The sequence below is a fragment of the Charadrius vociferus genome, unplaced genomic scaffold (genome assembly GCF_000708025.1).
Source record: "Charadrius vociferus isolate BGI_N301 unplaced genomic scaffold, ASM70802v2 scaffold824, whole genome shotgun sequence".
Lineage (NCBI taxonomy): Eukaryota > Metazoa > Chordata > Aves > Charadriiformes > Charadriidae > Charadrius > Charadrius vociferus.
In genome coordinates this window covers 226,038-236,636 of record NW_009647956.1, presented here as the reverse complement: position 1 = coordinate 236,636, position 10,599 = coordinate 226,038, and the positions used below count along the sequence as shown (strand labels likewise).

Below are 10,599 nucleotides of genomic sequence, written 5' to 3'. Positions count from 1 at the left end.
GCATCCATCAGCAGCCCTGCCAGCTGGCTGGGAACCTCCTCCCTTGGCACAGGTGGAGCATGGAAGCTTCATCCCAACTTTGTCCAAGCCCTCCACAAGGCAACATCCCACCTTATGCATGCGGAGCGGAATAAAGCTTGCTTTTGTTTACACAAGGCTTTTTTGGTTAATTCTGTGGCTTTTTAAACAGAGCCACGTCTTGATGTGCCCCTCTCCATACTTCAGAGGAAGCCAGAGGACACGCAGCCATCCCCACATCCAAGCTGAAAGGCAGCCCCCCCAGATGCACTGCACAACACACGGACACCCTCGAGGGAAGGCTGTCCTGCATCCTGGGCATTGAATTGCTTGACAGAGTTTGCATTCTCCATGGAGCCACCCAAACAAGCGTTCCCATGGCATCTCAGAGTTAAGAGCCCCAAAATAAACCTCCACCATCCTTGCCTGGATGTTAAGTGTGTGGGGCCATGTGCTGCCACACTCATACACAGCTGTTCATTGCGAAGGGGCTGGCAAGCAGTGCCACAAGCAGCCAGGTTTTCATGCCCTTAAACAGCAGAGAGGTCTCAGGAAGCCAGGCCTGAGATTTCTCTCCCCATCAGCATCTTCACAGGGCGCTGCATCAGCACACCCTCACTGCACTCTCTGCAGTGGCCTCTCCCCAGACCTCAAGCACCAGCATCTCTTGTAGTTGCCTTATTACAGAGGCACCTCCCGCTGCTAAGGACCTATGTGCACGTGCCGTTGGATTGCCAGGCTTCCAGGAGAGACTGGTACCTGTACGTAACTCGCAGCTTTCATCAGCAATCAGACTTGTTTCAGTGCTCCAGAGAAGCAGGTGGTTCCCAGCCCTGGAGGAACGCTCTTATCCTGGGGGAGAAGCACAACACGATCCAGTACAAGCAGTCCCACACTGGCCTTGAAGCAGAGCTTGCACATCCACTCACGGGTGAGAGGCTAGTACATCTCAAACTCCTGCTCTCATGTATGCCAAAGCCCGTGCCATCCCTCACCAGAAGACAGAGCAATGTGCTGAACAGCTGAACCACAGGATCCCCCAACGTGGGGGCTATGCAGGTACCTGACAGGAGCTCTCCCATGAGTTTCAGCAACCAACTGGGATTCCCACGTCAAGGGGAATAGATTCTCCAGGCATAGGTTAATACACACAAAGGGTGGGGCAAAACAGAGGGGGAGACTGGAGTTGCTCATACAAGAGTTGGGAAGACGACACACACTGGCCCTCACATGCTCAGGCTGCAGAAGCCCTCTGCAAAGGAGCAAGTAACACCGTTTTCCCAGCTGGCCCCTCCTTGTCCCAGGCTCTAACTGTCACATCCAACACAAAGACCGGCCTTTTCACAGCTTCACTGGTTTATCAGCTTTGGCTATTAATTTCCCGCTAATGTAAACAGATCCAGCTGGCAATGTTTCCAGTTGACTGTTCTTCTTCCATGAGTGACAGGAGGTTGGAGGACCACAGACACAAGGAAGAGTTACTGGTTTGAGTAAAGCAGTCACCAGGCTGCCGCCTCAGCTGAAAGCCCACAAGAGCAGGATCAGGCAGTTTGGTCTGTGCAGAGAGGAGCCAGCTTGGGGACAGCATCCAAATTAAAGGGCAACGTCAGCTGCAGCGAAGACAAGCCTACAACTCGTCACGATCTGCTGTGGCTTAGGATCTCATGGAAAACAGGACAAATGATAAGAAGGATGTCAGCTTCACTGCATGTCGTGGTTTGCCTGCAGGTGCCTGACTGTGGCAAGGTTCCGACTTCCTGCCCATGGCAGTGTCACTGTGTTAAAAGGAACTTGCATTTAATTAAGTACCCAAATCCAGACTGGATCAAGAGGGGATTTTGTAGATGAGCTTCAACAGAGCTTTCCACTCTTGGAAAACAATTCTTCTCCTCTCTAAGCCAGAGTGGTCTTCAGAAATTATGTCAAAGAAGGTGTTTATTGCTGCTGTAGTCTTATTACAGAGCCATTCTGTCAGACACCCTCAGCCAAACATGGGACCAAGTAACCAGAAATTGTTGCATTTGTCTCCGTCTCAGAGACAGCATAACAGCAGTCCCAAACTCAACTTTCTTCTCTTCTAAGAGACATTCAGACATTGACCCAAACCACTGTCAAGCAACCAAGTGCAAATCAGCTGGGGAAATCCCTCCCAGGTTTGCTGCACATCTGCACTGCTTCCCATTTTATTTCAAAGTATGAAAAAGACTTAAGCTATAACCCCAAAGATGCAGTTTCCAGTGAGAATGCGTCAGCCAGAAAGGCCTTACGAAGGAAGAAAGGATGAGAAGAACCAACTTTTTACACTGCAAGAGGAGCCGCTGGAGTCACCATCTAGGAGGTCTAAGCCCTGAGAGTTAGGCAAGAACAGCCTGGTGGTACTGGGGATACCGGGACGAAACCAACCTGAGGGAACCAATCAGAAAATCTGAGCATTTCCTGTGATGGAAATCTTTTTGAAAGTGGGAATTTTCCTCAAGGAAGTGGTGGAAGCCCAACTGCTTCCATTATCTCAAACCAGATAAAGCCCTTGAGCATAAACAAAAGGGAATGTGTCTGTACTGGGTGCTAGTTTACTTTGAAAGGGGAGATTCGATACCTAAAAGTAATTATTTTTTTCCATGTCCAGTTTTCACAAGCGAGGTAATTTTCCAATTCATTTATGTTTTTTAAATGAAAGTCCTGGTAACTTACTAGCCCGATATACCCCCTCACAGGTCTCTTTTAGCAATCTTCTCACACAGAGAAACCCCACAGCATTTTCTGTGCACAGTAAGACCTACACACTGTAATACACAGGCTAGGGGGTAACAGGCAAGGATAACCTACCCACGACTCCCCCGACTGTCAAAGACTATCCAGGAGATGTCAAAGACTATCCAGGAGACAGAAAACTCGGGTGATGTAGAGAGGCTACTACACACATGTGAATGCTATCTGTTACAAGGGTACAGACCTTCGCATCACCTGAAACCTCAGTGCTACGGACGCTGGACCTGTCATCCTCGCTCAACAAGGTGGATGAAATTGCTCCAGGTAACTCAAGCCGAGGTGGCAGAGCAGGCTCCCAGGTGTAATGCCCCTGCCTCGTTTATGGTAGGCAGGATTTTAGTGAAGAATGGTGGAATTAAAGCCCCTACCTTTAGTGTTATTCCATGCAAGGTGCATATTGGATCACATCTTGGCATACAGCCAGGCATCCCTGCCTCGCTCCAAACCAGAGCCTCAGCCAATTCAGCCTTGTCAAGTTCCGGATGGAGAGCAAGGAATTACAGAAACCAAAAGGATGGCCCAGAACATGCCACCCTGGAAGGGCAGCTACCCCCTTTCCTGTGTGTGCTCACCAAGTCCTGTAGAGCACACTGTGCAAAGCCAGTCATCAGCCTTGCATTCTTCTTTTTCCCAGGGTCTCGCTTAACTGGGACAGGTTTGGAGAAATGCTGAACACCCACAGCTGCCCCCAGGACCAGCTCAAACATCGAAGTACAATAATAACGCTGAATCCTCTCGCAAACCAAGCCTTACATCTTACCAACGGGCAAATACAGAGACAGCAGGATACTTCTTGGCCATACATCACAGAAAACTGGAAGAGCACCCAGAGAAACTCTGTGTTTGCACTATTCTTTATACTCGTCCCCCTGCATCTGCTATCAGCTACTGCGGCAGAGAGGAGACAGACAGACTGACGGCTTCCTGGACAATACTGCTCACTTGATGTGGTAAAGGAGGTACCATCCTCCAGACTGTACATTCCCATGCTATTTAAGACCATCGCAACACGTCAAGTGAGCAAAGTCTGGTGTCCAGGCCGAGGAGAAAGAAAAATACTTGCAGTGGACATAACCATGACACAACTGTTTCTTGCAGCACGTGGGGAAAAAACTCCAGATGCATGGTTTGGGAAGAAAGGTCTTGTGGGCTGGGAAGGGGAAACGGCTTTTGCTATGGAGGGCTCAACTCCACTTCCCAATTCTCTTCAGCGCTGCAGAACAGCTGTTGCCTTTTGGGAATCGCCGTCTGCCGGGCCAGACACCCAGCTCAACACCAGCTGAGCAGCCAGCAGGCAATGGAATGTGCCCCAGTGTACAGCTGAGAAACAACAAAACAGCTTCACTTACAACCAGGGCTTTGTGACAGCTTCCCCCTCTCCGCGGCCCCCCCAAATACAAATTGTCCCATTCCCTGCCCCAAGCCCCTCACATCCCCCCAGAAAAGCCTGGCCTCCTGTTTGCTCACTGCTGGGAGTGGCAGCGGCCGTTGGTGGAGTGGGGAGTGGAGCAGAGGTTGCTCAGCAGGTACAAAGTGCTTTTTGTTCCCTTGACAGGGCTGAGATGCTGCTTCTCCTGCTTCTAACCCTCCTGGGGTCCCCGGAGAAGGGGCAGGGGCAGTTCAGGAACGTGACCGTGTTCAGTTTGCTGTATCTTAGCAGGGCCACAGCTTGCCTCTTTGATCCCTGGCCATGAAAAGCGCATGAAAGATTGAATTCAAGAATGAAGATCTTTACAAACTGACATACGGGGACTCTGTCTGCCCCAGGACCTCCTCCCACAGCAGCAGTGCCCTGTATTATCACTACCCCCTGTGCTGGTCACTGGCCGTCTCTCCGTCCCTTTCATTTAGCTGCCAACACCTCCCTCCCCAACACATCATGCTCACAAAGCACCCTGAAAGCACCGCTCTGGAGCCCCAACACCAAACGTGCCACCGGCTCACTGCAGTACACACCATCGGTATCTCAGGCAAAACGCTTGGTTCCTGCAAGCACAGCTGGAGCACATGATCACATAAAGGCACAATATCCCCAGCTGGGTGAAAAACAGCGACGATGCGGTTTAACTGTGCAGCGAGCAGCAGCTGGAGGGCCGGGGCTGAGGGGACGCCTCAGGCCACCTCCAGGCACTGCACATGAGGATGCTCTGCTCCCTTGGCTTGCCCCATTTTGTAAATCCCACAAAAATCACACCTTACAAAACGATCTCAACGTCACCTACGAAGGTGTTTCACACGAGTGTACTGATGCTTCATGCCATTTCCCTCGTGTCCTGTTGCTGGTGACCAGAGAGAGAAGATCAGCACCCCGCCTTGAGGAAGGTGCAGACAGCGATGAGGTCCTCCCTCAGCCTTTGCTCCTCCAAGCTGAACAAACCAAGTGACCCCAGCTGCTCCTCCTTAGTCTTATGGATGCCCATGGTCCACTAAGATGCCCAGGGACATCAATCTCGTGCTCTGTGTTTTTTGTTAATGTTACCTTCTCTGGTTTGTGAGCGTTTTTGAGGGAACTAAACAAGGCTAATGAGACTCATTTAGCATGCCCAAGATGACAGAACACAAGTGCACACAAGCACCACGGATCAGCAAAGCCATTCAAAGCAAACATGCCATCTGACCTGGAGTGCAGACATTCGGATGCTGATTCTGCACCGCACGCTGCACTGCGCTGCCTTTAGTGTTACGCTGTGCTTAGCCGTGTGAGAGCAAACGTGGGACGATGCACCCCATGGCTGCCAGGCACAGCCTCCCAGGCTTGGGGCGAACTGCTAGCCTAACCCTTCAGTGGGCAAAGTTTGGACATCCCTGTTTCAGTGCAAACGGCCTCACCGCATCCAATACGAAAACACGAGAGGGACCCTTACGCGTGGGCAAGTAAATACTATCTATGCTCAGCATTATGAAATAATCCAGTTTAGGAGGAGGGAGGAGGCAGTTAACTGCATCAGAGTTATATTAGCGAAAACAAAGATAATCCTTCAACGTTCTTGTCAAGACAGTTGCTTTCAGAAACTGTTGATCTTGGTTGTGGTTCAAGAGCTAAGAACACAGACCAACGCTGTTGGGAAGAAGCAAGAAAACATTTAAAACTGATAAAGGAAACCTTTTGAAAAACTGTAAGCATCAGCCTGTGGTTCTGGCTTTCAGGGTACTTGTTGATACAAACTGCTTAATGCATTTCAGAACAGGATTATAAATATAAATGAAAAATAGAATCTGGTGCCATTACTGAGGCTAGAAATGAAGCTCTTGATCACCTGCCAGAGGTTGTGAGCTTGCACCCCTCTAGGAGAGGCAAAAGCTTCACCCCCGACCGGACACGCACCTTCCTGACGGTGAAGCAGCCTGCAGTGGCCACCTGCGGGCAAAAACACAAGCGTGGCAGCCGGCTCGTGCCTTGGTTCAGTGCAAGCCCTACACAGTGCAGGGCATTGCATGCACACGGGTAACATGCTACAGCCCCAAATCTCACCTTCAGCTGAAAGGCAGTCCCAACCACTAGCAGGCTCTGTAGCAAATAATAATGGGATAAACCTGTTGACAGAGAACACTCCTCACAATGCCTTTTAATTAGCAGTTCATCAATGGCACACAGCTAGGGAGTATATATCCATTTGTTACACTACTTAGGAGCAGAGCTGTAAGGGGAGGTCCATATACCAATCTAAGGGCTGTGCCTTGGGGTACTTTGCCTCCTGCTGTTCAAACACAACTTCACCGCTTCCAGCTGGTAATGGAGGGACCTCGTCCCTGGGGATCTGTACCCCGCTGCAGTTTGCTTACCCACTTCATCCAGGTCCCAGTGTCTGCATGCATTCTTTGTGGACCTGATATATCTAGCAGAGCACCGTGGATTTCGGACTCGTTCCTGATGCAACTCCAACGAACTCCATTCACCCAAGAGCTCTCTGGTTATGATGACCCACCGCTCCAGCCACTTCACCTGGCATTCAGTAAGCTACGCTACTGGTCCTCACTAGCTGCTTTGCTGGCTAATGTCACCACCCCAGAGATAATTCTTACCGAACCCTCTCCATGCTGCAGGCGTCGAGATGCGCTTGCTCATGGCAACACTGGGTTTTACAAGCCTGCCATAAAAATTCTCCTGTAGGTGCCCAAGTGGGAACAGCAGCACTTGATGACTGCTTCATCCAAGGCAGCCCATGTTTCCCCTCTCTCCAGCTCATTCCTCTTCAAGTGCTGCACCACAGCTACAAGAGACAGGCTGGACAATCTCTGCGGGCTCATTCCTCCAGGGTGAGCCCTGAGAAGCTCATCTCGTCTCTGGAAACACCACCACAAGCACCATTTCCCTGCAAGGGGAACCCAAACAGGCTGGCCACCAGCAGCACCACAACTTGCAGCCAGCTCCGCTCTGTAGCCCAAGTGCTGGCCAGCCCAAGAGGGGATACAAATTCCTTCGAGAAGGAGCAGCCAGAGCAGGCAGGGCGCCACTGTGCACCTTGTGACATCCTGCAGTCGACTCATTCCCACACTGCTCTTATCCTTCAAGGCACTCGGTGCAGGAATCATTAACACAACAGATAAACTGTTCAGAGCAACAACAAACAGGCAAAACCTTCAGCAGTTAATTCCTACAGAGGGACCCACCCTTTTCACATATATGAAAGATCCAGTCTTGTTTAAAATCTGTTTCTGCAGAAACCTGGTTAAAGGATCATATTTAAGGATGACACCTCTCCAGAATCATCTTGTATCTGTCATCACCAGTTTCTATAACGATTAATTTCCAGTTCCAACACACACAAACGCTTTACTTTCTCATGCATACTGGTCCATGGGATCCTTAGACAAAGGCAAAACCATAATTCTCCTCTGTAGTCACTGTAGGCTTGAACTGCTTTGCACATGCAGGTGTGTTTCCGTAGGGTCAGTAACAGTGATCTGCTGTTGGGGATGTAGATTGTGTCCCTCCAACCAGCTGTCCAGCCCCGCTCAAGACTTTAAAAGCACCAGCACTGGAACTGAGGTAGCACATATGCGATCAAGGACAGCACCCAGTCCCATGCCCTGCTGCAAGCCTGCTGGTCAGAAAAGCTCCAAAGTTGCACCTGGTATTTTCTGTAAGTCGATGAAAGCAAGGCTAAAATTTAAAGCCTTGAGAAAGGCCTGGCTCTTTCCTGGCAAAAGCACACACACATCCGAAAGAGCTCTTTGAGCAAACAGGTGACTCTCCCTCCCCAGCCTCTCTGTAATCATCTGTGACAGGAGTTTATTGGCGCCTGAGATCCCTTGCAAAAAGATGTGGACAGCCTTGGGTTTTGGGAACAAGCACCCACTATGCTGCTAGGACAGTGTGCTATTGTTACAGGAGTATCTCAACAAAACAGTATTGAGTGGTAAGGATGCTGTTTGGATTAGGTAGAACGACTCGGCTCTCACACAAGGAGAAGGAAGGGTCTGTCAAAGCTTTACCTCGTGATCGGGGATCTCAGAGGACAGCGTTCTCCCAAGGATGACCCCAGTTAAGTATGTCCAGCAGCGAGCTGTGTTGGCAAGGTTGTAGCCTCCTGTCTCCAGCAAGAATTGTGATTTTGGAGGGAGAAGAGTGGGGAAAGGGAAGAAAGAGTGACAGATTTTAGTGGAAGGAACAAACCACAGAGGCAACACGCGCAGTTTACATGAATTCAGCTTATTTCATCCACTCAAGCTGTGCTCAAAACCTGCATTTTGCACCTGCTGGCTATGTGAGGCCAGGTCCGAATGACACTGTATGCAAGGACAGACCTCCCAAACTGAACCCCAGTTACATCCAGCACGGGACTGGCCAGGGTCCTCCAGACACCATCTCAGACCCAGCACGAGCCCCAGGCCCATGCGCTGGGCTCTCTCCTGGCCACAAGGAGAGGTGCTCAAAGGCAACAGAGAGAGAAACGCAAGGGCAGCCGTGGCAACAGGGGATTCCTGCTTTTTAATGCCAGCCTTCAACCCATAAAGCACAATACACATGCCCAGCCATTCGCAGGTGAGCTCTTCAGCACTGTCATGTTTGAGAGGACAAATAAGAAGCCCTTTAGTACAACAACTAATTATCACTAGTATGATAATGATCACCTCCATGGTAATGGTACATGAGCCCACAAGGAGAACCCTTAGCTGAAAGTAATCCTGCAAGAGACTCAGAAGTTGCTTTTTTTTCCAGCAAAGACGACTAAAATAGTAAGAGAGAAAACCACTTTGAAAAGAGAGGGAGACCGTATTTTTCAACATTCCCTTCTCTTTGGGTGGCTTTTTTTTTTTGTTGTTTTTTTTGCAAGTATTGAATCCTTCCCCCATTTCCACTTCAAAATGATTCCACAAGCTGCAGTAGTGGGACACTCCTTCGGTATTTTCACAACTGACAACCAGTTGTCCCTAAATTTTGTACCAAAGTTTTGGGGTTTCTTTTTGCCTGAAAAGATGCTGTCCCCAGCATACCCACAGACATGCCACAGCAGACAGAACACTTGTAACCTTTCTAAAACAAAGTGCATTGGCACATCAAATTTTAGGTTTGACATGCTCTGCCTGATCTCCCCCATCTCAAAAAGGACAACAGCTAGACCTGATACGGCTCCAGGCACAGAGCTTGGGGAACTCCCCGGCACACAGTGGCTTTCATTGTTCTGAAATGCTCTGTGGCATAGAGCTTGTCCTGTGCTCTCCCCACCGGACAAGCAGCTGGTTAGCCAGCATGGCAGAGCTAAGTCAACCTTAGCTTCCGCTGGGTATCAGTCCTTTTTTCAAGCCCCTGCTTGAATCCAAATGAATTCATTCATTGCCAGATGCCCAAGGTAGGTTTGGGCACACAGCGCTCGCTTTTAAAGAGAAGTGCTGAAGGGCTGATCAGCAGAGATGTGAATCAGAGGTGCCAATGAGAAGCCAGGGTCAGTTCATTGGTGTTAACAGCCTCTGCTCTCCTCCGGAGGAACCAAGCAGCCTTTAAGCCAAGATCTTAGGGTCAGGATTGAGACTTGCACCTGTCAGTATCAAGGATTTCAGGTCTATGTGAAAACAGTACTGTGCCACAGAGTGCCCTGCTGATGCTGCCCAGCAGTCACCCTGCTAAGCTCCAGCTGGTGCTGAGCCCAAGGGCACGCACTCGAGGAAGGGCCGCAGGAGGACAAACCTTCTTCCTTGCGAACAGCAGGACGCACGCGCTCACCTCCTCCTAGGATGAGAGTTGCTAGCTGCCACTGCAGGACGTACTTCAGGCACTTGCCCAACCCCTCAGGCGTCACGTTGAAAGAGCACATGGGATCTCCGGCGATGGTGTCTGCCCCCAGTTGCAGCACAACCGCATCTGGGTTGAACGCTGCGTACACCTCCTTCAGCACACTGTGGAGAGGAGAAGCGGTGGGGGTTACTGCAAACACAGCTCAGAGGGATGCTGGTGGCATAGCCCTGGTCCTTCAGATCCATCTATGCGTCTCAAGGTTTCTGTATTCTCTGCTCCCACCCCCCTCACACCAGTTACGCTCCCTCTGCTCCCAGTTAGCCTTCTGCCTCCGGTACTCTCCTGCAGTAAGCTTAGCTCTCAAAGTGCTCATCACAAGGCAGAAGCACCACTGAGAACATGGCGGGGGATCTAGTCCTGATCAGCTTAGCGGTAGCATCAAACCACATGTTTACATTGGCTGCACTGTGCAGAAAGGCTGCAAGCCAAATCCAGGGGCTTTTCTCCCCCTATAAAAGTCCCAGTGAAGAGCAGGGTCTGGCGAGATAACCCTAAACTCTCAGGCACCTCGCAGCAGGACAGGACAGGTTGAACAGAGGAAGGCTCTGTATAGGTTCTCACTCTCCCATATGCAG

General features: G+C 50.3%; 1 protein-coding gene across 1 annotated transcript in view; it reads right to left on the bottom strand.

The window, feature by feature from the left end:
* Positions 1-10,599, bottom strand: part of HDAC8 (histone deacetylase 8) — a 43,315-nt gene that overhangs the window by 5,230 nt on the left and 27,486 nt on the right. The window contains exons 7-8 of the mRNA XM_009883438.1: positions 9,953-10,125; positions 8,224-8,318 (exon numbers count right to left, since the gene is read on the bottom strand). Of these exons, the coding sequence (XP_009881740.1) occupies positions 8,224-8,318; positions 9,953-10,125 (268 nt within the window). The remainder of the gene's footprint in view (positions 1-8,223; positions 8,319-9,952; positions 10,126-10,599) is intronic.